This window comes from Rattus norvegicus, chromosome 10 (assembly GCF_036323735.1).
Source record: "Rattus norvegicus strain BN/NHsdMcwi chromosome 10, GRCr8, whole genome shotgun sequence".
Lineage (NCBI taxonomy): Eukaryota > Metazoa > Chordata > Mammalia > Rodentia > Muridae > Rattus > Rattus norvegicus.
The window spans coordinates 28,536,845-28,564,710 of NC_086028.1; the positions used below are offsets into that span (position 1 = coordinate 28,536,845).

The 27,866-nt window shown below is 47.6% G+C and overlaps 1 protein-coding gene and 2 long non-coding RNA genes across 5 annotated transcripts in view; 2 read left to right on the forward strand and 1 right to left on the reverse strand.

The window, feature by feature from the left end:
- Nucleotides 1-18,033, forward strand: part of Ccnjl (cyclin J-like) — a 57,734-nt gene extending 39,701 nt beyond the window's left edge. The window contains exons 4-6 of one of the 3 annotated variants that reach the window (XM_006246133.5): nt 11,140-11,442; nt 13,835-13,994; nt 15,784-18,028. In XM_006246133.5, coding sequence (XP_006246195.1) covers nt 11,140-11,442; nt 13,835-13,994; nt 15,784-16,207 — 887 coding nt within the window. In that variant the 3' untranslated portion in view covers nt 16,208-18,028. Of the gene's footprint in view, nt 1-11,139; nt 11,443-13,834; nt 13,995-15,783 lie in introns of all 3 variants that reach the window. The other 2 variants (NM_001037773.5, XM_063268964.1) reach the window with 2 other exon arrangements.
- Nucleotides 674-26,005, reverse strand: LOC134480674 (uncharacterized). Its single transcript, XR_010055327.1, has 2 exons — nt 25,705-26,005; nt 674-980 (listed from the first exon to the last, which is right to left on the reverse strand). It is a non-coding gene; the product is annotated as an uncharacterized LOC134480674 (long non-coding RNA).
- LOC134480675 (uncharacterized) lies at nt 25,869-27,201 on the forward strand. Its single transcript, XR_010055328.1, has 2 exons — nt 25,869-26,245; nt 26,943-27,201. It is a non-coding gene; the product is annotated as an uncharacterized LOC134480675 (long non-coding RNA).
- Nucleotides 27,202-27,866: the final 665 nt, after the last annotated feature.

Below are 27,866 nucleotides of genomic sequence, written 5' to 3' on the forward strand. Positions count from 1 at the left end.
CTGACCCCCACAGGACAGGCACCAGGCACACACACACATGGAGCCCTCACATATATGCAGGCAAAACGATCATAAAGCAAAATATAATTAAGTCTTAAAGTAAAAATTATAAAGGTTTCAGATACCCTAGAACTAAATGACAGAGAGCTTGAAGCTGCCATGTCAGTGCTGGGAATTGAACCCAGGTCCTCTGGAAGGGTAGCCAGAGCTCTCAACTGCCAAGGCATTCTCTCCAGCACCAAATATTGGCATCTTAACCACATTGGGCACCTTATCAATGCCAAGACTACCTTATGCCCATCTCCTTTTGTTTTGAGGGCTTGGGACCAAACCCAGGGCCTCCTGATGCTAAGCTTTCAATATATCGCTAAACCACTCCTTCCCCTATGCCCAATTCTCCTGTTTCCTACTGACATCGTGCCTTGCCTTCCTGGGATGCTCAGCTTCATGGGATAGCAGTGTGTGAGCCTTGGTCACAGCTGCTTCCCTTTCAGCTGCCCAATCCCCATCCCCACCCCCATCCCTACCTGGTGGGTTGTGGCAGTCAGCCTTAAAAACCATTTCATACTCCAGGGAAGTACACCGCCCTAGTGGCGAGATGAGGACTCGCTGCTGTATTTGTTGTGCTAACATAAGAGTTTTAAGATTGGCTTTAGAAAGCCTGCGTGGCCTCTCCCCTTTCACGTCTTAATTTTAATTACAAGCATTTTCATGTCTAGACAGGAAAAGGCTCCTCTTTGTCACCGGGCATGGTGGGGTTTCTGGGACTCTTCTAGGAAAATCTGACATCTCCTGACTTGCGGGCACTTGTTAAATGCAGGTTCCTGCCAGGATATTCCTGGAGTCGGCGGGCTCATATTCTGGAATCTCCTCTGATAGGTTTACTCTGCCCCTTCTGAGGTCTAGGTTCCCTTCAGCAGTGCCTTGCCTTCTGAGGAGCTAAAGATGTTTTTCCTCCGTGGGAGAGTGATCTCTGTTTCCTGTGGAAATTTAGAAAACAGAAAAAAGAATTTTTTAAATATAGAAGTGTCTTAAGGCTTCTATATTTACCCCCGTCATCAGCATGTGGAAGTGGAAGGTAAACCTTCTGTAATAAATAGAATCACGAATGTTTTTGGAGAGTGTATGTGCTATGCGACATTTTATATATTTTTATACATTTTTACTCCGTTAATTCCCAAACGGACCCCAAGGAGGTAAGCATTATTTCCTTATTTAACAGAGGTAGAAACCAAGGCTTAAGACATCAGGAACTTTTCTAAAAAAGGACCCAGCTAGGAAGAGAGGCAATTAGGAAGGAGGAGGACCAGGCAATTGACCTGGAATGGCTTGGTGGGTCTGGGCTCATAGCGGCGGTCTCTGCCTTTCACCCGATCACCTCAGTGCTAAGTGGTACCAAGAAGACGCCCGGGTCAGCAGACAGGTTGTGCAAGCTCCTGAGACCTCTGCTTTCTAAGCCACAGACCCACTCTAACTGGAAGGTTGCATCAGCCCTCAGGAAGTGGCTCTCTTCCTAACGCACAGCAGCAGCCATGCCGCCCCTCTCGTTCCTTCTTTCTGCTCCCAGCAGATGTTGGAACAAAAGATCCAGAACCTACACCTTTGGCCCCTCAACTTGGTTTGCTGTTGTTCGATACCAGAAGCCCCATCAGACCCAGACCGTGACAGTGGGAACGAACATTTTACTCAGCAGTTACTAAAGGAGCTTTATTCCTGGCAAGACTCTGCTCTTCTGCACAAAGCCCTTACCCAACCCTGGCCCTGGTGCCAGCCACACATGTGACAGACGTCTCTTATCTCACAATCCTAGATTTCAGTCCATAGAGTTATTTAGGTCACTTATAAAGTGGGACACAACAGGACCAGGGATTGGCTGAAGCTACCCTATGAAGTCATCGTTCCTATTTCTGCATCCTGAGGCAGCGACATCCTCACAGCGAGAAGGGAAGCCTGTGTGTGACCCAACTGGCTAGATGCCACCACCAACCCTGGGAGGCATTTCCACAATTTCCTCTGGAGGAAAACAGCTACTCATAGCTTCACCTTAGGCTCCGCCCCAAACCGGACTCGGGAGTTGATTTGGGCCATCGGAAATGTGCTGGCTCTCCTCCCTCCACCCATCCGTCCGTCTGTAGGTCCATTCACGCATTATTTATCCAGCCTGCCGTATGCACACACTGGAGACAGCCGTCGACATCATGCCTTTGCTTTTCAGAAAGATGAGAGAGAGGAGGGTCGCTCTCTCTTTGTTCTTAAGGGGAGAGGAAGGCAGTCCAGGCGGACAGTGGTACTGAAGGTTTGCTCCTCCAGGATGATCCTAATTCCAACATCTTCGCAGAGACCGGAGATCTTGTACCCGTCTCATCAGACCCATAGGTACAGTGGGGTTGAGGGCTGCCTGGTCCCCAAGCTCTGTGATTGTCACAACTGCCTTTCTTTCCCACGGAGCACCAAACACTGATGTAGAGGGGTCTTTTCCTCTCTGCCCCTGGCTCTCTCTGTCTCTCCGTCAAGGTACAACCAGAAACCTGTCATTGTACCTCTAACTGAGGATGCTGCTAATTCTGGATGAAGCAAGATCTGTGAAGGGCACCACTCTGAGCACACTAGCCCGGCACACCACCTCAACTCATCCTGTTATTTCCATGTCGCAGGGCCGAGACTCAGCCCAGAGTAGATGGCAGTAGGTGACTTGGCTGAGCCTCTGTCTCGTCGTGCACATGTCTTCAGTGTGTCCCCACCTCTGTGCTACGCTAGGTGCTTAACAATCTCTTCAGAGGACGATGTCCTCAGGCGGTTTCTGGGCTATTGTGTGATCAGCTTTTCGGCCATTTTGCCCCATGTGTGTCCCAGTTCCTGGAAAGATACTTCTTGTGCCCTGCTTTGGGGAAAAGTAGGAAGTACCCTTCCTAAATGCCACCATTAACTACAAAAAGACTGGGGTTGGATGTTGTATGGCTTTCAGGAGAAGGGCACCTTCACGAGGGACCACCATATCAGGTAGTGTGTCACCCTTTTGATTTAAATTCTATTGTTCATAGAAAAAGCAGCATCCTGTTGATCATACGGTCTTCCCTAGAAAGGCTCTGGAATCCAGTCGCTCATTAGCATAAGGGAAATTGAAGAGGAAAGTGTTTGTGGAGCGGAGCACGGGATGGTGGCTAGACCGGAAGAGTCTGCCACTGGCCTCACACCCAGGCCTATGGGGAACTTACCCTCCACAGGGTCATCCTCAAACTGTGAGTTGCCTTGGGACTGTGTCTATGAGGTCTATGCTTGTGGTATAGAGAGTTCTAGACCTTAAAACCATTTGCTCATTTATGAAAGAAAACCAAAGCTATCTGTTGAGGAGTATTCTCCTTAGGCCAGAAGCGGTTCTCTGGTGGTTTTCATGGCAGATGTGTACCCTGGCATCATGAAGCAAGCAGTCAGGGTCGATCCTGATTGGATGCAGGATAGCCAGGTGTGTGTGGGGGGTTGCCTACTGCATAGCAAGCTGGGGTGCAGCAACAAACCAAGAGTCCACCTCCCATAGCTCACAGCTTGGTGGGCAGATTCCCCGTCTCGTGTGCTAACCAACTGGAAGCAATCCCATCCCTGAGGAGACATGAGAGCGGGGGAAAGATTCAGAGCCAGCACTGCTCTCTGTCCCACGTCTACCCTCTGGGCATCGTAATTACCAGCTGGCTGTGTTCGAGGTGCCATAGGTAAAGGAAGGAGGCCGGGACTGCAGCATCCACTCTCCCAACCCAGTACAGCCTGTGCGGTGAGATGGAGCTGACGGTGCCTTTTGTCGGGATGATTTCCATCCCTTGTCAGAACCTTTAAGAAAATGTCTTCTGGGGCTGGGGATTTAGCTCAGTGGTAGAGCGCTTACCTAGGAAGCACAAGGCCCTGGGTTCGGTCCCCAGCTCCGAAAAAAAAGAACCAAAAAAAAAAAAAAAAAAAGAAAATGTCTTCTGACATTAGCTACCACACTAGCAGCTCATCTGTGCCCGACTGACGAGACTCTCTAAGTTGCCAGTTTGATGTAAAAAAATATATCATATTCTGGAAATAATACAGTAACAGCTGCTACTGCTGATGGGCACATCCCACATGTCAGGGGATCCTTTGTCTGGTATATTCCCTGGGATGTCCCTAGAGCCCTCTCTGCTACCATGTGAGGCATCAGCTCAATTGCTCAAATTCACAGGAAGGTAACTAAGTGGGGATAGGAAACTTAAGCCTCCAGGGAGGGTGTCCTCCAGAAGCTCTGTTCTCTCTGGTCACTGTCTCCACTGCCATAAATAAAGCTGGCTGAGTTGTCCCCCTCTGGTGATCACATCTCTCTCCTCTGAGGAGAGCAGAATCTGAGGGGGGGGGGACAACACAAAGGGAAAAAGAAGAATTGATTGTGCAGGCATTTCTTGTTAGCCTGCCCTGCTGCTTGGGCTGCCGCTCCTGGGACCTTGATCTCACCCTCCCTGGCAAGAGCTGCAACCTGGTAGGGGGCTTCCCATCCAAGTCCCTGCAGGAGAAACAAGAAAGCTCTTTATGGGTGAGGTTCCTACCTCTGCTACCTGATGTTTCTTACACTTATCTGGAAAACTGTCAGGATCCACGTGGGCATGAGGTAAAAAGCCAGGAGCAGCTTTTTGTCCCACTGTCCCAGCTCCCCTCTTGCCCCCGTCACCACCATGCAGGGTAGGAGGTAACCAGCTACTATGGTTCTGCCTGGAGGCCACACACAGAGTCCCAACTCCTGATCCACGTATGCTTCTTGTACTCAGAGGAGGGCAGAGAGGTTTTTTTTTAAGATGGAGACCAACCAGGGTTGTGGATAACAAGTGGATCTGTTTTCAGAAACATCGCCAGCTGTGGCTGCTTTAAAACCCAGTTCTTTGGAGCCAAGAAACTCTGAGGCCCTCTCTGAGCCTAGGCTTGCTTAGCCCTGAGTGGGCAACTAGAGAGAGTCTATCATCTTCCAATCACAAAAGAATGCGGGAGGGGGGTGTCAAACTAGTTGCGTCCTGAGCCTGTGAGAAAGGACAAGGATAAAGCCAGTCACTATCGGTTCCTAGAACCTCCTTTTTCTACATGTGTTTTTGTTTAAGAATTCGGGGGTGGGAGAGAGATGGCTCCTTTTGCACAGGACCTGGGTTCAGTTCCCTCACCTTCATAGCGTCTCACCAGCACCCATAACTCCTATTCCAGGGGATCCTATGTCATCTTCTGACCTCTGAGGGCACCAGGCACACCTGTGGTGGTGTCCATACAGGCCTTCAGGCAAAACCTTCATGCACGTAAAATAAAATAAAATGTAATTTTTTTTTCTTTTAGAGGCAACACAGGTACCGTGACAGCTGGAGATGAGTGATGTGCTTACAGGGTTATTACGACACTCTCTTTCCTTCCTGGTTTTCTTTCCTTTTCCTTTTTAATAGCTTTTGTTACCATACCATAAATTTTCCAGAATAAAGAGGTGGGCTTTTTTTTTTTTTTTTTTTTGAACGGCAATTAACAATGTCACTTCTCTTGGCTCTAATTCAGGCCAGAGAATCCTGTCTGATCTGCCTTGTGGTTGGGTCAGTTGCCAGGACAAGTAGGTAGGAACAGACTAGCCAGTCTTCAGAGAAGCCCCATTCATAGAGAAAGAAAGAATGGCAGTTGCCAGGGCTGAAGGGCAGAAGTTGGGAGCTAGTGTTTCATGAGGACAGTTTCAGGTTTGCAAGATGCTAGGTTCAAGATGCGGTTATGGCCAACTACATAATATCACTGAATGATATATTTAAAAATGGTAAACTTCCTGCTGTGTGGGTTTTAGTCTGTAATAACAGTCCCTTCCTTCCTTCCTTCCTTCCTTCCTTCCTTCCTTCCTTCCTTTCTTCTCTCCCTCTCTAAAAAGGAAAATCTGGGGCAGGATGGCTCAGTGGGTAAAGCACGCGGACCTCAGTTCAGATTTCCACACTGCATGGAGTAAACGCTAGGCTCTGTGGCATGCGTCTGTGATCCCAGAGTTATAGGAGTTGGGGAGGGGAATAGAGACAGGAGAATCTTTGGAGCCTGCTGACCAGCCAGCCTGTCAAGCCTAATGAGCAAGATCCAGGTTGAGTGACAAAGCTGACTCAAAAAATAAGGTGGGGAGTGATGGACGTAGACCCCCTGATGTTGATGTTTGGGCCTCTGCGTGCATGTGCACACACCTGAATTTGAGAGTGGTGACGTCACACGAGTTTAATCTCGGCACTCGGGAGGTAGAGGCAGGCACACCTCTCTGAGTGGCCAGCAAGCGTGTGCTCTAACGAAGTGAGTTCCAATACACCAGGACTTCACAGAGAAACCCTGTCTCAAACAAACAAAAACAAACAAAAAAGATGTCAGGAGAACTCTTAGCCATTAAAAATGATGCAAGGAGAAAATTAAAAGGAAAAATGTCTGTGCAATCACAGCATTTGCAAAACGTCCTTTTCCATTCCAGGGTAATAATTTATTCGGGAAAGTATCATCCACAGATGACAAGCCAGTGAAACAGTTGCTGGAAGACAGGATGTTCCACCCCTGGCTTTCACCTTGGCTTTACAGGTTACTTGTGAATCTCACAGGGAAAGGGGGAAACCTTTAGAATAGAAAGAGCCCATGTCCTCACCTTAGCTAAGAAATACAATCTGGCCTTTCTGGAGCTGGGACACATCGACCATACCTGTAAATCCCAACATGACTCAGCATGGAGGACTGGACCTCACCTCTGTGCTTTTCCTGCACACCCTTCCAACTGTGCCTAACCAGAAGGAAACAATCCAGCCAATCAAAAATGGGGGACATTTTAAAAGATAGCTGGACTCTATGTTCCCAGAACACTAAGAAGTAAAACTGAAAAGATTTTAAGACTCTTTGTTGTGTGGACCTAGTTTGGCCCTGGGATACAGAACCAACAGGGATAGAAAATGTGTTTCAGAATCCCTGGAGCGAGTCAAATAGGGACTGGACATAAGAATGTTATTGCCGGCAGGCTTCCATCCCAACACTTGGGAGGTAGAGGCAAGAGGACCAGAATGAAAGGGCAGCCTCAATTGCATAGTGAATTTGAGGCCATCCTGGGCTACATGAGACCCTGTCTCCAGAACAAAAGATGGGGAATTGAATTCAGGGTGGTGTTCTAGTGCTATTAATATCTTACTGTTTGTAGTAAGATGTCCTCAGGAAGAGACGTCAGGGTGCCGGGGATGGTGGCATACCCTATCTGTAACTTGAAAAGCCAGTGTTTATATGCACCACACAGAAACGGAGTAAGTATGAACCAAGTGTCTGCAGCTGGGGAAAGGGGGAGAAGAGCTGGGTGGGTTCCCCATCCTCTGATTTCTATTGATTAAAAGACTTTCGAAATTAAAAGTTTGCCAAGGAAGTTGGGGAAAGACCAGCCCTTGTCTGACTCCTGTCTGACTCCCGTTTGTGTCCTAGCATCTCTCCGGGAGCAGCCCGGAAGACTTACAGACAAGTCCTCTGTGCATTTTGTCCGTAAAGAGGAAGCAGCGAAGTATAGTGGTGCTTGGTGGTGTCAGCACTCAGGACAAAGAGCTAGAGCATTTAAGATGTGGGAGGAGGGGAGGGGAGGTCTGCTGGGCACGTGCAATGCTAGGAAACTCAGAAAGCCCGTCCTGGCTGCTGAGTGTGTGTGTTGGGAAACAATGTGGACGCTGAAGTCATCATGGGTAACAAAGAGAAGGGACTCCTGAGGCGCTTCTGGGGCTGGAGACCACATCGCTCATCATCTGTGTTTGGAGCCCTGGGAATGCTGGGTGTTCCTTTGAGGACTCAGCATGGAGAGCCTGTGTACTGGGTGCTGGTGAAGCACTTTCCATTCTGTAGGATCCTCCCCTTTCCACCGTGAAGTAGAATCCTAGTCATAAACAAAAGAACAGCCCGGAGGGTTTCAAGCCACTAGCTAGCACTGGAGCAAACTCATTGAGGATTCAGGCCCAGCCCTGCCTGGCTGCAGCCTGCAATGTGGAGGGTCCCCCGAGAGGCCTCCCCTGGATGTATGGAGTAGAGGGAGCTGAGAAAGTGAGGTCCCTTCTCAGTAAGCTGTGACCACCCCCCTCCTTTGGGGGTTAATCTTCTGAGGCCTGGTAGCCAGGTTCTGAAAGGTTTGAAAAGCAGGGAGGGGCAGAGGAAACTAATCTGATTGAACACATCAGCTGTGCCTCCAGATAGAAGATGGGAGGCTGCCAGTGACCCTGCTGCAGAGTCCAGTCCTGCCTGGGCTAGGAACCTTACTCTGCCACTTTATGTCCCTGCTACCCCCTTCCCCTCCCCCCAAAAAAACCTCATGGGGACCAGGGTGTGGCTCAGTGATAGAACCTTCCTTGCACGTGTGAGGATGAGAATCCAATCACCAACACGAAATCCGGGGCGGGGGGTGGGGGGGAGGGTCAATTTAGTATATGTGACAAAGACTAGCTCAATTCTGTGTAAGGTTCAGGCAAAGCTGGGTAATTTGGGGGCAAAATTGCTGCTTTTTCAGTGATTTGTTTAAAATATAGTCTCTTGCCTATTGCACTCTTACTGACTTGACTTGTTTTAAAAGGGGGGGGGGGGTCAAGACCTGGGAAGATGGCTCAGTAGTTAAGAGCTTGTGATGTTCTTGGCAGAATACTGGTTCCCAGGACTCACGACAACCTTTAACTGCAGCTTCAGGGGATCTGATACTTTTTGGCCCATGGGAGCACCTGCAGTCATGGGCGCTCGCTCTCTCTCTCTCTCTCTCTCTCTCTCTCTCTCTCTCTTCCCCTCCCCTTCCCCCTTCTCCCCTCCTCTCCCCCTCTCCCCCCTCTCTATTTCACATACATACATACATACATACATACATACATACACACACACACACACACACACACACACACTTAAAATTACTAAAAAGCAGGGTATGACTGTACACGCCTTTAATCCCAGCACTCGGGAAGCAGAGGTGGGTGGATCTCTCTGAGTTCAAGGCCAGCCAGAGCTATATCATAAGACAATGTCTCAAAATAAAAGAAACAGCAGAAAAAGGAAACTGATAACAATTCTCTAAAGAAAAATTTAAATTCTTAAAAATTTATTTATTTTTCTTTACTCTTTAAAAGAAAATTTAAAAACTTAAAATGTTAAATAAACACATGGTTATTGGAGAACTTAGGGGATGTAAGCTCCCCAGAGACACTACAAATACGATAATTCCACCGCAGGAGAGAAGAACCACCCATCCACTCATTTGTCCGCCTACAGGGGGTCTTAGAATCGGGTAGTGTCGAGAGATTAACGTGGTTTTCAACTAAGCTTTGAAAGACACAGGATGAGTGAATCATTGCAAAAGCACTCCACAGAGGAGGAGGGCCCTTGGTCCACGCACACAACCACAATCTGCGGGTGAAGAGGAGGGCACCTGGATGTAGCTGCAAATGCCAGTGGGGCACCGAGTGCAGCCATAGAGAAGCTTTTTCCTGATTGGACAGTTTGTGCTGACCCGCCCCAGCTCACCATGGAGGCCACACCCTCTGCGGGCAGCCCCATTGCAGCAGCAAACTGCTCTCTGGAAGGAGATAGCCCCTGACCAGAAAGAGTGGTCTCCGCTTTCGCTTTGAGATATATTTGCTTTGCCCTGGCATCCTTGCATTTAGAATAGGAGGGTCTTCAGAGCACCCTAGGGCGGGTGCTTCTTGTCTTTACAGAGAGATGGAGAAGCTGGTGACTGATGGGGTCCGAGAGTCAGTGACCACCGCCATGAAAGGGGTATGCAAAGGCACCTGTGCCCTTCCCACCACATTTGTTCAGCAGCTGCCCTGCACCCTATGAGGCTGCTAAGCTTGGCTGAGTGAAGAGGGAATGGAGAAGGGTACTCTGGGCTACAGAGCTGTGCAGACAAGGCCAGGAGACATAGTGCTTTCAAAGAACCTCCAGGGATGGTATGATGGTTTATATATGCTTGGGCCACGGAGTGGCACTATTAGGAGATGTGGCCTTGTTGGGGTGGGCGTGGCCTTGTTAGAGTAGGTGTGTCACTGTGGGAGTGGGCTTTAAGACCCTAGTCCTAGCTGCCTGGAAATGACTCTTCCACTAGCAGCCTTCAGATAAAGATATAAAACTCTCAGCTCCTCCAGCACCATGCCTGCCTAGATGCTGCCATGCTCCCACCTTGATAATAATGGACTGAACCTCTGAACGTGTAAGCCAGCCCCAATTAAACATTGTCCTTTATAAGAGTTGCCTTGGTCATGGTGTCTGTTCACAGCAGTAAAACCCTAACTAAGACAGATAGGGTCCACTGTCAGATATGAAGTGGTATCCTGAGAAAGCAGTGCCTATTCCCGAAGTCTCCACCCTGCAGAGCTTCACAAAGTGGGTCTATCATGTCCCCCAATAGTTTCCAGTCATGACCCTTAGTGCCGGAGAAGACCCTCTTTACTGTTGTTGAGGGTGTAACCCAAGGTCTAAAGCCTGTAGTTTTAACCATTTCTCAGATTCCCTTTGTATGTGGTCAGGCTCCAGTTGTCCACAGCTGCACCTCTTAGTGATTCCTTTGGGGGCTCTCTTCCTTTCCCTCTTGCCTTCCCCAGTTTTCCAGTCCTTTTTCTGAACTCACCTTCCAAGCAACCTTGTTTCCGAGGCAACCCAAACTAAAACCGACTTGGTTAGACTAGGAGGTCCATGGAGGACAGTGATGAGCATAGACAGCCTCTTCCCCCCTAGAAAGATGGGGTGAGACTTGCAAGGCTATATGGCTCTGCCTGGGTTGATGATAGCCAGAGAATGTGGGAGCCTCTCTCCTAGAACCTAAAAGCTGCTCCTGACTGCTCTCTGGTGCCTTTGATGTTCCGGCTGTCTACCTGAGCATTTGTGTGCGTTTCCTTGTGGACTCAAACAAAAGCCTTATTGAACCATCAGTCTCTCCTTTTCTTGCAATTTGGAGCCCCAGAGAGATTGAGACATCTCATCACAATGACAAAGCAGGAAGTGACAGGCCTGAGGATTCCAGATCCAAATGTGACCTTCCATTCCCCGGCAGTCCCTCCTACCTGTCCCTTCCTGTCCATATTGTCAACACCATCCAGACATCCTAAGGGAGAATTTGCTATCCCGTTTCGGTTTCCTCCAGTCAATTGCGCTTCTGCCTCCCCGTAGGTAAGTTTGAGGACAGAGAAGACCGTGTGCCCAAATTGGATCAGATAAACAGTACAAGGATCCTGAGCAGCCATAACTTCTCCCTCACCAAGAAGGAGCTGCTCACCACAGAACTTCTGCTCCTGGAGGCTTTCAGCTGGGACCTTTGCCTGCCCACGCCCGCCCACTTTCTGGACTACTACCTCTTGGCCTCCATCAGCCAGAAGGACCACCACTGCCACACATGGCCCACCACCTGCCTCCGAAAGACCAAAGAGTGCCTCAAGGAGTACGCCCACTACTTCCTGGAAGTTACCCTACAAGGTGAGAGTGGAAAAGCAGTGGGCTAAGGGAGGAGCAGGGGCTGGGATCACCCGCCTCAAGAGGGCTGTCATCCAGAGAGAGGGCCTTCCTTCATGCTTAGAACCCCTACGGCCGTATCACGACCATTTTGCAAAGAAATGCAGAATGTACCCAGTGCTGTAGCGCAATGCAGAAATGGAATAGCAGTTCACCTCAGAAAGTCATCAGTACCTAGCTAGAGACTAGCAACTCGCCTGGGAAGTTTTCTTACGGGAACCTTTAAGTCACAGCAACTCACACAAGTGGGCTCATTCCCAAGGAGCTGTCACCGCACAGATTAACAAGGATGGGGCAGGCAATGTTCACATCTGCATGGGCAGTAAGTCGGCTTGTCTGGAGCGCTGGGAAGAGAGCCCAGACTATAATGTGCTTGCTGTGGTAGTGTGAGGAGTTGAGTTCAGGCATCGGAATCCACAGAAAAAGCAAGACGTAGTGACAGACACGCCTACAATCCGGGAGACAGGGCGTCAGAGGCAGGAGAATCTCTGGTGTTTGCTAGCTAGCCAGCAGGATGATCAGCAAGCCTTAGGTTCCAATGTGAAACCCTGTCTCAAAAGGCAAGGTAGATGGCCAAGGAACAACACCTGAGGTTGACCTCATGCATACGTGCAAATGTGTACTTACACACATGAAAACACACAAGTTGAAAACACACGTTAGCCTGTTTGGAGAAAAACAATAGTGTGTTCTCTCTCTCTCTCTCTCTCTCTCTCTCTCTCTCTCTCTCTCTCTCTCTCTCCCTCCTGTGTGTGTGTACAGAAGCCAAAAGAGGGCAACAGGCCCATCACTCTATCTATTCCTTTGAAGTGGGGACTCTTGAACCTGGGGTTTGCTCAACTAGTCTAGAAACCTGCAAACAACAGCATTCTTTAGTCTTGTTCTCATCACAGTCCGGGTTGCAGGAAATGGCAGGGTGGCCAACTTGGTATGTGGTTGCTGTGATTCTACCCCATGATTGTAGAGGAAACACTCTACAGAGGGCCATGTCTGCTGCCCTCCAAAACAGATTTTTAAATCTAGGTCTTAGGTAAGATGCTGGTCAGAAGTACTATTGACACACCTTAAGACAAATAGCCCAGAGCAGGGATATCAGTGATTTGGAATTATTGGGCATTAATTGAGCACTTACTGTATGCCTTGCTGCAGAACTTGGTGTATATTAACTCATTTGAGCTTCACATTGACCCTGTGCTGGCTTGACACAAGGTAAAGTCACCTGAGGGAAGGGAGCCTCAACTGAGAAAACGCCTCCGTAAGCAAACCTGTAGAGAATTTTCTCAGTGATTAACGTAGGAGGGCCCAGGAGTTAGGATATAAGCCAAATAAACCCTTTCATCCCCAAGTTGCTTTCTTCATGGTGCTTTGTCAGAGAAATAGTAACCGTAACCAAGACAGACCCCTTTCGAAGTTATTTCGGCCATTCCCATTTTATAAACGAGGGAATTTATACTCACGAAGTGAAATCACTTCCCCGAAGATCAGGGGCAGGATTTGAACCTGGAAGTCTGACTCTATGACTCTCCCTATAACTACTGTTCGGCCCTAAACTGATTGACACTTTCAACGGCAGAAATTGAAGTAATTGAAAGTCATGAGCAATTGATAACCAATAATAATGCACCAGATATCATCCATGAAAAGTATAGGAATGTTGGTTGTACCCATTAACCTGTCTTCAGAAGTCTTAGGAAAATGGAAATTTTCTGGGGCCAGTGAGGTTGCTCAGTGGAACATGGAGCTGAATTCGATCCCTGAATCCCACTTAGCACAAGGAAAGAATTGACTCTAGTGAGTTGTCCTCTGACCTCCACATGTACAAATATCCTACACACTTCGTGTGCCTCTCTGGTAAGATAAATAAATGTGATTTAAATAGCTTTAATATTACTTTGTAAGCCTAGACGAAGTTACTAATATCAGACTCATGCAGACATTCATTTGTTTTTCATCAGATTTCCGGTGCCTGCTGAGGACCAGACATTGTTGCTCTGCAAGCAGCCGTTGGCCGGATTCTGTCCATCAATAATAACCTCCCACCCCCCACCCCCAGAAAAGAAGATTTTTGTGGTTCTGTTTGTAGCCCATCAGCAAGCATCTTGAAGCTTCCTGGGAGTGTAGACAATGTTTTAAAAAATTGTCCCTCTAGGCTGATGCCAGAAGCCACAAACTGAACACCAAAACCTTTAAGCCCAAACAATGGCACCTGATGTTTTCTAGTTTCTTACCCCATTTGTAAAAAGCCAGCACTGCATAGCCCTCGAATGGATTCATTTGTCTGCTGTTTGACAGACCAAGCAGGAGACTCCGTGGGGGCGACTTTCCAGCACTAATGCCCTCTGCAATTCTCTTTCAGATCATATATTTTACAAATTCCAGCCTTCTGTGGTCGCTGCAGCCTGTGTTGGGGCCTCCAGGATCTGCCTTCAGCTTTCTCCATACTGGACGAGAGACTTGCAGAGGGTCTCGAACTACTCCCTGGAGCATCTCAGCACGTGCATCGAAATCCTGCTGGTGTAAGTCCTCTCCTGATTGTCTACATTTCTGAAATGTTGACCTTCTGTTTGCTCTTGGGGCCCCGCTAACGATTTAGTGGGATTTCCTGAGTCTAGGGCAGGTAGTAGTTCCCACAGATAAGATGTTGCATGCAAAATGGGCAGAGTGACTCCTGACAGAAGTGGTATTTGGAAAGCGGGTATGGCGGTTAACAGTCGGGACACTGAAGCAGGAGGATTAAAAGCTGGAGGCCAGCTTAGGAGAAACAGTGAAACTCTGTCTCAGAAAACCAAGAATGGGGCTTTGAGAGTTGGCTGTTTCCCTTTGTATTTTTAAGATTGTACTCATCCTATCATGGTATTTGTTATTGAGACAGGGTGTTACACAGCCCAGGCTAACTTCAGTCTCACTTTGTAGCTAGTGGGTTCTCCTTGAACTTCCGGTCTTTCTGCCCCTCCATCCTGAGTGCTGGTATTCCAGGTGTGCACCACCACACCCAGTTGATTTAGTGCTAAGGGTCAAACTCAGCTTCATGCAGGCTAGGCAAGCACTCTATCAACTGAACTCCATCCTGCCTGGGTTCATTGGTCTGAGTCCCAGTGTGATTTGAATGATCGTGAATTCATTCTCATAAGTTCTTTTTTTCTTAGCCAAGCCACAAAAGTGACCACTTAGCCAACAGGTCCAAAGTCGCCTCAACTAAGGGATTACAGCCTCTTTTAAAGGGTCAAGAGTCATTTTAGATCTACCACTGTGAGATAGAGATTGGCAGCCAAAGAGATCAATAATAGCTATCAGGCGTACAGACAGAACAGAATAGCCCTTGAGTGGCTAGCTCCGTCTTCCACCAGCAGGTAGTGACAACCTCTGTATGCTGGCCTGACTGACAGTCCCCAAAGAGCCACCTCTTGATGTCCCAATGCCAGCAGTTTTGCTGTGCTACCGGAGCTCCACTGTAAGGTGTTAGCCCTGCTCCCTAGGCTGAGTCTTTCTTTAACTGTACACTTTTGGAAGTGCCCAAGTCAAGCCAGGTGATGGTAGTGCGCATCTTTAATGCCAGCACTGGGAGGCAGAGGCAGGCAGATCTCTGAGTTCAAGGCCAACCAAGTTCTAGGACAGCCAGGGCTACACAGAGACACCCTGTCTCAAACAAACAAACAAAGTCCCCAAGTTAAAACACAACCTGTTTTGACCACTGATGACCAGTATCAGCCACCAGGCCCATGTTGCTTGTCATTGTTGACTGTCACCCTGGAAAATCCTTGCTCAAACAAGTTGCAGACTCCACACGTTTCTTTCTTGCAGATGACTCTAATTGTACTTTTGCAAAAAGGTTTGTTTGAGATGGGAGTTGGGGGAGGGGGTGGGACAACAAAAAACTGCCCGGTGTGTCCTCTTTATTCAAATGAAGTTTTCCAGACCTCAGTCTGCTAAAGATTCATCCAGCTGGGGATGGAGCTGGCCCAGAAGAACCTAAAAAGTAGTGATGATACTCTGCCAAGTGCTGGGATGCGGAATGATCAGAAGCAGGTGGGACCCAAATTACCTGAGACTTTAGCAGCCAAGATGTGTTGGTACAGGGGCTGCAGGGACAAGTTTGACTGATCTTGCACAGGATCAGAGAGGTTTAAGGACAGAAACAGCTGCAAGCTAAGACTTGGAGCCTGAGTCTAGTCCAGTAAATAGCTGTGGCTGTGTTACAATGTGTCATCACAGAGTGGTATAGCACTGTCACACTTACTGAGGAAGTTAAGTAGGTGTCTAGTGACCTTTGATCTCCAAAACTCACTTGAGCCTTTTCCTTTTTAGAGCATATGACAATGTCCTCAAGGATGCCGTTGCAGTCAAGAGCCAGGCACTGGCCATGGTGCCCAGCTCATCATCAGCTCCCACCCAAGTGCTGTTCCAACCACCCACCTACCCTTCTCTCAGCCAGCCACCGCCAACAACACTAGCCCAGTTCCAGAGTCCAGCGCAGGACTTGTGCTTGGCATATCGGGACTCGTTGCAGGCCCACCGCTCAGGGACCCTGCTCTCAGGAGACACTGGTCCATCCCTCCACACGCCATACCCAACCCTTCAGCCCTTGGATATGTGTCCTGTGCCCGTTCCTGCATCCCTTAGCATGCAGATGGCCATAGCAGCTGAACCCAGGCACTGCCTTACTGCCACCTACGGAAGCAGCTACTTCAGCGGGAGCCATATGTTCCCCACAGGCTGTTTTGACAGCTAGGCCACAATTGGACCATAGGGAGAATCCTGGAAGACCCGACCAAGGAAGTAAATACCTAAGAAGAGAACTAGTCCAGGTGAGGCAAAGAACCTAGTATCTTTCAATAGAGAGGGTCTGTGCTTTTTTTTAAAAAAAGAAGAAACCAACAAAACAAAACATCCAGGGACATATCTCACCCAACAGGGTCTCTCTGGGAAACCTCTTTCATGTGTGCTTGGAGGACAAAGACATGGCTCTGTGACCATTCCCTTGAGCTGGGGGATCCAATGGAGCGTATCAGACTGGAATTTGAGGACTGCATACAGATCAGTACTACATCTGGGCTTCTCAAAGACTACTTTTCACAGCTATGCCACTGAAAAAGAAGGGGCACCTGGCACGTTTGTCTATGTCCCTAGAAGATCCATCCTGAGTGTTCTTCACTCCCTAGCTCTGCTCCATGGGCCCCATGGCCAGTGTTTATGCCGAGCACTGACCCCACGGGGCCCAGTGAGCAGCTATCTTGCCCTCTGTATTTGAACCCCCGATCTTTTCATTCTTCTAGATATTCCACATGCTGCTGCTTCCTGGAACAATCTAGCTTTCTATCCTGCAAAAAATCATCTTGTTTACATACCGTGTCAGGGATTTTTGTGATACTTGAAAATTCCGTAGGAGCAAAAAGTTTTAATTGCCTCACTGTCTGTCCCACACGAGGCTGTATCTTTTATTAACCCAACTCGGGACCAACTGGTGGATAACAACAGCGAGGATGAGGATGCCACCCCTCCCCGTCTGGAAGAGTCCACCCCTGGGATGCTAGTGTTCTCCTGTTGGACTTGGATTACTGCCCCCTGGTGGGGGAATGTTGTTGAGAGGAAGACAAAGGTTTGAACTGGTCCTCACTTCCCTCCACCACATGCTCATAGTTCTTAAACCGATCCCAGCTTTGAGTTTGGCCGATAATTAATCATGCTGTGGACTGTTATAAAAGTGGGGGGACTAATGGGGTATGTGACACCAGCATGGATAGGCAAGAGACTGCTGGAGCAAAAGCCCATGTCTGGGATCTGCAGTGCAAGGGCTCAGGAACACCGTCACCGTGTGCAATATGTTATGATTGTGACTCACAGCCTGTGCTTAAGATGTTCTTGTGCTTGCGGTCTTTTTTTTTTTTGTTGTTATTGCTGTTGTTGTTTTCTGGTCAGGGGATTTGTTGTTCACCCATCAGAATTGGAAGGGAGGTGCAAAAGACCACAGAAACAAAAATTGTAATTTTGTTTCAGTTGGTTTTTGTTTTCTTTTACTTTGCCAGGAGATTTTTTTTTTTTTTTGAGATGATCAGATGTAGCTAAGGCTACCCTCAAACTTAGTGCATAGCCAAAGCTGGCCTTGAACTCCTGATCCTCCTGCTTTAGCCTCCCATGTTTGCCACCACACCTAGTCTCCCGGCTTTGACACATTTTCTGATCCAAGAGACCCTAGCAGGGACTGCCGGGAAGGTGGCCACATGCTACTGAGTCGGATTTAACAGTGACAGGGCTTTTCTAAGCAGATGAATGTCTCATGGAAACAGAACAAGGAAAGAGCTGGAGGCTGTCATTTTCTCTATTAGCATAGGAACCTGCACATTCGTTTGTTATTTGTATGTGTGTGTGTGTATGTTTTGGCTCCTCCCCCTCCACCTCCTCCACCAGCCTCTGTATTTATATGCAACTGATTTGGAGTCTGTTATATCTGTCTATTCTGGGCTGGGGCTTTTGAGAGAAGTATCTCCACGGGAGCCCCAGAACTAGCCTGATTCTCAGGATCAGATGTCCTTCAATAAACACATCACCTGCTCTTGGTCTCCGCTGCCTTTGTCTGGACATGTCTTAGCAGGTCAACCCTCCCCCACCTCTCTACTCAACCTCAGTGAGAGTCTCCTTTGGGTGAGAGGTAAGAGAGATCAAGAGGTTTGTGAGCTTTCTCATGTCTGTGACAAAATGACCCAATAAAGCAACCTACAGGAGAAAAATGTTTATTTTAGCTCATGGTTTGACATGCAGTCCGCCGTGGCAGAGAAGCCATGGTGCAGGGCAAGTGGAGTTTGTGATAGCTGTGGTTTGTGATAGCAGAAGGTTGTTTGCTCATGTCTCCATGGATCAGGAGCAGAAATGGAATGGGGAGTAGAGCCAGGCAGTCATTGTCAAGGCCGGGTCCCTAGAGATCTACTCCCTCCAGCTAGGTCCCAAGTACAGAAGGTTCCACAACCTCCCAAGACAAGACCACCAGCTGAGGACCAAGTGTTTGAACACACGAGCCTGTGAGGGACCTTTTACAAGATTTGGAGCTGTCAGCAGCAAGACCAAGGCCTCTGGACCCGAGTCCTTCCCTCTAAGCAGGAACTGGCCTTCCCTGGGCAGAAGAATGAGTAGGGCTTGACCTCCCAACCTGCTCTCCTGCATCCGCCATTGCTCTCCAAACCCAAACCAATAATACATTTGCTGCAAGGAATTGACACACACAGCTATGGAAGTCGGCAAACCCAGAATTCTTAGACCTCCTGCCATCAGGTAGCAGTTGATATGCTATAGCAGTGAGCTCTAAACTTTGCAGGGTTGGCCATCAAGCCAGGAACTTGAGACATTTCTTTGTTGCAACCTTGAGACCACATTTCTCTTCTGGGAAACTTTTAACCATTGTTCTTAGACTTTAGCTAGTTCACTGGGACCCCATTCACCTGCTGTTCTTGAAGTCACACATGATAACATTGGGGGAGAAAAATCATCACAGCAACGCCTGGATTAGTTTTCTATTAAATAATGGCACCACAGTCTCACAGAGCGAACCTGCATAATTAGCTATAGTTAGTAGCTGCTGCGAGACAATTGGCCAGCCTCTCCTAACCTGTCTTCTTCTTACATAGTAAAACGGGGGTGGTGACCACACTTGCCTGCTGGGGTCTCATGATCAACAATAGAATGTGCATCAAGGCCAGTATCCTTAAAATGGTGGTGGTTATTACGCAGCTCCTCAAATATAAGATGGACCTGCTATTCATTATAACAATAATTGCATTTTGTTTGTGGTAACAGCAGACTATGTTGCCCAGGCTGGCTTTGAATACCTGGATTCAACTGACCTTCTCATCTTGGCCTCCCAAGTAGCAAAGACAGATGCAGGAGGACACTGCTTACCTAAGACACCTTTCAAGGGCTGAGAATGTAGCTCAGTGGCTGGGCTGGGAGTACTTAGCTACCATGCACAGAGGTCTGGTTGTAATCCCCAGTACCACAAAAGGTGGAAAGGGCAAAGAGAGAAAGAAGAAAGGGAAAGCGAAAGGCAGAGAAGACGGCTATGTGGGTATGGTGCTTGCCTCACAAGGGTGAAAACCTGAGGCCAGATCTCCAGAATGCACGTCTTTATGTGCCAGATACAGTGTTGGACATCTGTGATCCCAGCACTTGTACAGCAAGATGGGGGTTGGAGGAAAGACTCTTCGTATGCTCTAGTCTGGCATATGCAGCAGCAAGAAGAGACCTAGTCTCAAGCAAGGACCAATGTCAAAGGTTGCCCTCTGATCCCCACACATGCCATGACATGGGTACACTTGCAGAAACACATATATCACACATAAGTTTTTTTTTTTAAAGGTAAAAACCAAGCTATCCATGGTGGCCTAGGCCTGCCATCTTATCACTCAGTGTGTAGAGGCAGGAAGATTCTAGGTGAGTCTGAGCTACACTGTGAGACCTTAGTTCAAAACTATGATGTGTATGGTAGAATTATGGACTACAGTCTCCACCATGGTGGAGTGTCACAGTCTACTCTCTCAGCCGCTCTGCTCTGTACTGCAGGAAAACCATTATGAGTGCTGCCGTCATGAGGGGTCAAGGGGTCTTCACCCAGCACAGATGTCTTGCTGGGTGATATTCTAAGGCATGAAGATTAAGACCAGACTGAGGATGTCATTCAGGAACCATGTCTTGGTACAGAGCTGGAACAGAACTCACACTGTACACAAGACCCATCAAGACAAGGAACTCTGGGTTTAGGGGACTTAGATAACATAAATTGAGTGTATGAAGAGTAATGAATTCTCTTTGGACACATCTTTCCTGGGCTTTATTCCCCATTTGTTACCATGGAGACCATTGAACTTTTGGCCTTGTATGAGCTCTAGGCAAAGCTGAGTGACAGAGTCACAGCCCTAGCTTTCAAGCAGAAAGAGCAACTGTTTTCTTCCAGACATGGATACTCTGTTTAGACTTTGTTGCCACACCAGATCATGACTAGAAAAGGTTAAAAAGCCGAGATGGCGTCATGCATAGTGTGCACGCACATACACAACTTTAATCCCAGCAGGCAGGCTGATTTGTTGGATCTGAAGCCAACCTAGTTTACATAGTGCCAGGGCTACATATTGGAACTCTATTAAAACACACACTCGGGCGCACGCACACAGAAGTGGCCTTAAAAGCTCACAATGGCTGTCTGGTTGAATGCAGCAGATCAAACCTGAGCAAGGTACAGAATGACCTTGAGTCTTTCCTAAGAAAGATGGGGCCCAGAATCTGCATGTTTAGTCAGCTTCCTCATAGGACAGATGGGAGAATTTTTCAGAAATCTAGGGATGGTTAAATATACAAGGCCTGACTGCCATGCTCATTGGAGAATGTATATCTAGACCTCGTGAGTTCTCAGCTTCTCTGTTGTACAGCTAGCTAGGCATGGACATACACATCTGTAGTCTTAGCCCTGGGGAGACTGGTGAGTGGAGATCTCCACGAACAAACCAAAAACCCCACCTTGGTCCCATACAGTATTTCTTTCACTTAGCTGAGCTCTGTGGAGGGTTGCAACATCCAGACTCCTTTCCAAGGAGAACTTGCTTCCTTCTGGGCTCATACTGTAAATATGCCTGGTCCCTGACTGCAAAGCTATTTGACTAATCATCTAAAGTGTTCTCACTTCATCCCCATGCAACGGGCTCCTTGCCTATTGTGCCAACGAACTGCAGCCAAGGTCACATTGGGAACCAAAGGAATATTTGGTGCTGCTGAACATACTACATGCAGAGTACAGTCCTCCGTGGCAAAGGATGGACTCTCTGCAAATGGCTGTATTCTGGGGTTGAGAAGGGTGCTTGATGTCTTGGCTTACATTGGAAATGGATTCTGCAGTGCCCTTGAATTCTCATTATTCCTGTATTTGCATCAAACCACCAAAGATGCTCTGCTTACTATCTCCTTGGTGTAACAGTGATGCCCTAAGCTCGAACTTTTGAACTATCCTGTCTGCTGCTCACAAGCCCTTTCCACACAAGAATTTTTTTTAAAGATTTATTTTATTTATTATATATATAAGTACACCGTAGCTGTCTTCAGATGCACCAGAAGAGGGCATCAGATCTCTTTACAGATGGTTGTGAGCCAGCATGTGGTTGCTGGGAATTGAACTCATGACCTCTGGAAGAGCAGTCGGGTGCTCTTAACCACTGAGCCATCTCTCCAGCCCAATAATTTTTTTTTTTTATGACCAGGATATATAGGGATATAGAATAAGCATACAAATCAAATGTTTACTGATATTAGACCATATTCATTTCAAAACAATTCTAAATACATAAAATTTAGCACTTATTAAAGAAAGCAGATTTGCATACTGATGAGATAGATATGCCTTTTAGAATGTTTACATAAAGAGCTAAGATTTTGGCTGAACATTTCATACTACAGAACATACTGGCATCTTTGATATAGTGAGTTTGAGACGAGCCTGGGCTAGATACCTTGTTACAACCAATCCATAAACAAATGTAATTTTTTTTAAAAGTTAAAACATTCTACTGTACATAGTAACACATCTTTAATCCTAGCACTTAGGAGTCAGAGGCAGGTGGATCTCTTTCAGACCAGGCTAGTCTACAAAACAAGTTGCAGGACAGCCAGGACTGTTACACAGAAAACTCTTGTCTCCAAACAAAACCAAAACAGAGCAAAAAGATCGAACATTCTAACAGGATACATCCAAAGATACACTAATTTGATACATGATGAAGAATGGGAAGATATTGCGTGCCTTTGCATCTCATCTCATAACTGAACCGTTATGTTTGTATAAGAGTAAGAAATCTTGTATGTACCAGACAAACATTGCAATCTATAAAATAGTCTGGAATCTGAGTTGAAATATTTCAGTAATATTTATTGGTAATGTTGGCATGCCAGCATGCACAGTGTAAAGGCTACAGAGAATTATCCCAAGGCAACGTGGGTGCCTTAGGGTTTTATTGCTGTGAAGAGACACTGTGACCAATGCAAGCCTTATAAAGGACATCATTTAACTAGGGCTGGCTTAGAGGTTCAGAGGTTCAGTCCATTATCATCAAGGCAGGAATGGTGCAGGCACAGTTGAGAGTTCTACATCTTGATCTGAAGGCTGCTAGCAGAATACTGACTTCCAGGTAACTAGGGTGAGGGTCTTAAGCCTATGCCCACAGTGACACACCAACTCCAACAAGGCCACACCTTCTAATAGTGCCACTCCCTGGGCCAAGTATATACAAACCATCAGATTGGGCAAAGGCTGTTAGAAATCTCAGATCTGTTGTCTATTTTATCTTGAATTTGTTGTGGAAACCTCTTACTTTAAAAAAAAAAATTGAGGCTTGAGCAACCTCCTTTCAGTACAACTGGTGATGGTGGCAGGGGTCACAGCAACTGGTGGTAGCTAAGCATTTACTCTGCTCCAGGCCCTGACTAAGATTCCTCATAACCATTTTAGGAACCCTCAGAAGAAGGAGCTGTTCCTAGGCATGGTGGCACACGCCTTTAATCCCAGCACTTGGGAGACAGAGGCAGGTGGTCACTGGGACTTCAAGGCCAGTCAAGGTTACATAGTGAGACCCTGTCTCAAAAAAATAAATAATAACAACAATAATAAATCAGGGCACAGAAAAATTTGCTGGGTGGAACAATAAAGGAAAGAACCATGGGGAATTGAAACCCCGTGGCCTGAACCTGTCTATGGCTAAAAAAGACAAGGCTTTGCTAACCCCTTTTAACCCAGGGACAAGGTGAGCTAAATGATGTTCAACGAGGTCCAGTGATGCTCCCACGTGACTTAGAAGCTAGTGGCAGAGGCTAGTAACACTGACTTGAGAATGGTGGCTGTGACAATGGATGTGCAACTCTATTAGGGTAAGTTCACCTGTGGCCCCACTTACAGCTGGAGAAATGGGCTCAGAGAAAAGGTGGTTTCAGGAAAGGAGGCACAGCTACTGGGTGACAAAAGAGGGTCTTGACCCCTGGCAGTGTGGAAGAGGGACTTGAACTCCAGTGTAGAAGATCTGAACCACTTACCTGCTCGCAGGCTTGCAAGGTGACACTTTGCCCTTGGTCCCTCACTCCATATGCCTGAGAAACTGTGCTCTCACTCAGGGGAGGAAGCCCAGCCCCACATATTCTCAGGCTCGCCTGGATTCCTGCTCTATGCCCTTAGGCAGATGTCTACCCCTCTCTGAACCAGTTTCTCTATCTGTGTAATGTATTTTAGTCAAGAGCTAAGGTTGTTTGATTACACATTTCCTGAGTCTGGGACACTCAAGATACAGACTTAAGACTGCCTCCCTCTCTGTCAACTTGTTTAATTTATTTTGGGGTGTGTGTGTGTGTGTGTGTGTGTGTGTGTGTGTGTGTGGTACCTGTGTACTAACTGCACATGCATATGTGTAAGGTTATGCATGTGGAGCCCAGAGTTCAATATTAGGTATCGTTGCTTTTGTTTATTTGTTTGGTTGCTTTTTTTTTTTTTTTAGAAACTTGGAAATAAATAAAATAACACACACCTTTTTTTTAAATTGAATGCCAATTCTAACTATGTCAGTTCATTAAGTTGTCTAGTCATTGAGTTTGGTTAACTGCCTGTATTTTTGAGATAAAGTCTCTTGAACCTGAGGTCACTGACTCATCTAAGTTAGCAGAGCCACTGAGTTTCAGGGATCCGCCTATCTCTACCCACCTAGCATTCTGGTTCCTGGCATATGCCACCATCCCTGGCTTTTAGGGTTCTATGGGGATTCGAACTCAGGTCCTCAAGCTTTTCAGCATAGCCACATTACCAGCTATGCCATTTCACCAACCCTTGAGTTTGTCTTTGAATCAATGACAGGGATGAACTCTCCCCTACCTTCCTATCCTCTGTCTCCTGCCCTCTGTCCCTCTGTCCCTACTCCCTCCTTTCTTGGCTTCCTCCCTGGGCTCTCTCTCCTCCCTTCCTTCCTCCCTTCCTCCCTGTCCCTTTTACAATTTTCAGCCTAATTATGGTTAACTCTGTTATTCCACAGCTTACGGTTCAGGCCCACTACGAGTAATTATTCAGTCTGGAGGGGAAACAGCCTTGCTACTCCTTTCACTTAACGCTTACCTAGCTCACTTAATTAGTAGTAAGTCTTGGCAAAACGATGGAATTCACGGGGTTCTGGCCAGGGCGGGGTGACTGCAACCCTGTTCTTGAAAAGATGGTCAGAGCCTTGGTGGAGCAAGGAGAGATGCAGGGGACGCTGCAGGGGACGCTGTCAGTGAACAGGGCAGACCTCTGTCCAAGCCAAGGAATCTTTGCAAGCAAGACTAGAGATTACATGAGGGAGAAGCACCTTAAGGACCACTCGGGTAATTGCCTGTACTACAAGACAGATGCTACATAGGTTCTGGGTTAACTTTTTTTTTCTTTTTTCTTTTTTAAAGATGTATTTATTTTATGGACGTGGGTACACTGTCTTCACAGATGCCAGAAGAGGGCCTCAGATCCCATTACAGATGTTTGTGAGCCACCATGTGGTTGTTGGGAATTGAACTCAGGACCTCTGGAAGAGCAATCAGTGCTCTTACCCGCTGAGCCATCTCTCCAGCCTCCAACTTTTTTCTTTAAGACAGGATCTTGTTTTGTATCCTTGGCTGGCCTGACGTTTGCTTTGTAGGCTAGACTAGCCTCAAACCCACAGAGATCTGCCTACTTCTACTTCTCGGTGCTGGGATTAAAGGCATGTGCCACCATGCTCAACTAAACTCTCTTTCCTATGTCTTCCATGCAGTGTTTGTATATCCAAGATGATCTTGGTGCACCTACATTTTTCAACCTTTTCTTTTCAGTGTTGGAGATTGGACCCAGGGCCTCATACAGATTGGGCAAATTCTCTGCCTCTGGGCTCCATTCTCAGTCCTCTTTGTACTTTCTGGTTTTAGATAGGGTCATATTAAGTTGTCCAGGTTAGCCTTGAACTCATTCTAGCCCCAGGTGAACTTCAGACTGGCTCTCTAGTCTGTATCAGTGGTTCCCAACCTGCAGAACATGACCACTTTGGGGGTCTGATATGTCAGATATCCTGCATATCATATATTTGTTAACAGTAGCAAAAGTAGTTATAAAATAGGAACTAAATAATTTTATGGTTAAGGGTTGCCATAACAGGAGGAACAACAGTATTGAAGGGTTGCAGCATTAGGAGAAGCACTATATATAGTTCTTGTACTTACAATCCTCCTGCCTCAGCTTCTTAAGTAATTAGGGTGACAGGAGCATGCCGCAAAGCCTAGCTGTTAACTCATGTAGGAACACATCCTCTTCCAGGAAGGCCTGTACCACTGCACTGCCTTAGGAGCAAGCGTCCCAGTGGGCACAGCCGTGGCCCCACCTCCCTTTTCACAAACAAAGGCAGGCAGTGGCTCAGGGTTGGGAACAGGTAAAAGAATCCCACCTGCACGTCAACAGCGCTCACCTTTGACCTTTTAACAGTTTCCGCTTTGCCAACGGCAAATGAGCTTCCGTTTCCGTATAGAAAAGAGACCTCCAGTTTCCATCACAGGAAAAACAAATGATACTTCATTAAGACAACAACAACAACAACAACAAACTACTGGATGAAAAGAAGTCGAGTGAATGCCCAGATGTGGCAAACACTCCAAATGAAGGAGATGGAAACAGGCCTGTTCTGTGCTCTGGTCAGGCCCACTGTAGTGAGGGGACCGGCAGGCTGCCTGCCAGCTCTGCTCCATGCCTGGACAGACTCAGTTTCCCGTGAGTAGGCACCAACCCAGCTGCTAAACTCAAACACTGCATCAGAGTACTTCTCCATGGCTCAGTCCCCACCCCTGAGTGAGCCCCGTCCTGACCACGCTTCCCAGTGTAAGGGTCCACGAGTCATCGAAGAATGATACGCTGGACTCAAATAGTTTGCAAAAGCAAATAGCGTTTTATTCTGGAGCGCGCAGACATCCGGCATGCTGGGGGGAGGGGGAGGGTCTTCCATTTACCAAGATGGAGACACCCAAGTGAGCTAGCAGAGCCAATTTAAAGCACATTAGAGGAGTTCCAGGGAAGAGTAAGTGACCTTTATCTTAATTAGTTGACGCTACATCTAGGGACACTCCAGAACCATTGCTAGTGGGCTGGAAACTGTGGCTCTGGGAGCCTCAAAACCGTTGCTGACTGCCCTTGCCTCAGGCCAGGTGGCAGGGCAGCTTCTGATTGGCTGCCTGAGGGGATTTTTCCAGTTACTGTCTTACCTGGACTTGTCCAGTTCTAGGAAACAGAAATTTAGGCCTAGTCTCCTGACTTGCTCATTTGAAGCCTGTCATGGAGTCAGCCTGTCTCAGCCTTCCTCCCAGACACCAGATTCCATTCCAGGATATCTGGGGAAGTCCCTCCCGCTGTGTCTGTGAGCCTTTGCTGTATCATAAACTACCATTTCCTTCTATCCCCCATCGGTCCTCAGGGCCTCTTCACCAGTTGATATGCTGGCACCGAAGGACAGCTGTCCCACAGACAAGCTGAAATGGCTTCCGTGGCTAAGTGCTGAAGAGTCTGTGGCTGCCCTATCCTAGAGCAAGGCCCTTCCTAATGGTGGAACTGCCACCCCCACCATCCCACCACGAGTCAGGATAGTCTTGTCCTGTGTTGAAAATTCTGTCACCCTTCTCAGACAAAGTGCATCTGTTAATAAAATCCCTTCTTAGGGGAAGCACGAACAATGATTATGCCTTCTCAGGTCCCAACAGCAAACCAAGGCTCGATTCTGCCAAAGTTCACTCCAGGGAACCAGTGAGTTTATTGGGCTGCCTTACTGTGCACAGGTTACTTACAGGGGTGTGGGTACTTCTCCCCCAACAGGCTGCACCTAGAAAGCCTTATCCAGCAGAGGGCTTCAGAATAGCCATAGATGGAGCCTTCTTTACCTAGTCTTCTAGGACCTAGAAGTTCCTCCCTGAAGTTATAAGCAATTAAGTCAGCATTGCATGCAACAAGTGGTAAGGCTATGCTGGGTTCTAAGGGTCCTGTGACCCTCCCTGCCCCTACCACATGGGGGTGTAACAGTCAACAAGGCCAGCTGCAATAATCCTTTTGCACATGGGCATGGCTGAACCCCCCAAGATTGCGGTTGTTTGGCTCAGAGGATATTTGTGCTGTGCAGACAGTGCAATCTCATATATGTGTGTGTATCCGTGTGTGGAGCATGTGCACATGCATGGCAGTCACAGGAAGATACAGGGTGGGGGGAGTTCTGTTCCGTAAGTCTGCCTTACTACCTTGAACCAGGATATCTCTCTGAACCTGGAGGTAGGCTGAAGCCCATGAAGCCTTAGAGATTCTCCAGTCACTACTCCAGACAGAGCCGGGGTTACAGGTATAGGCACAGCCA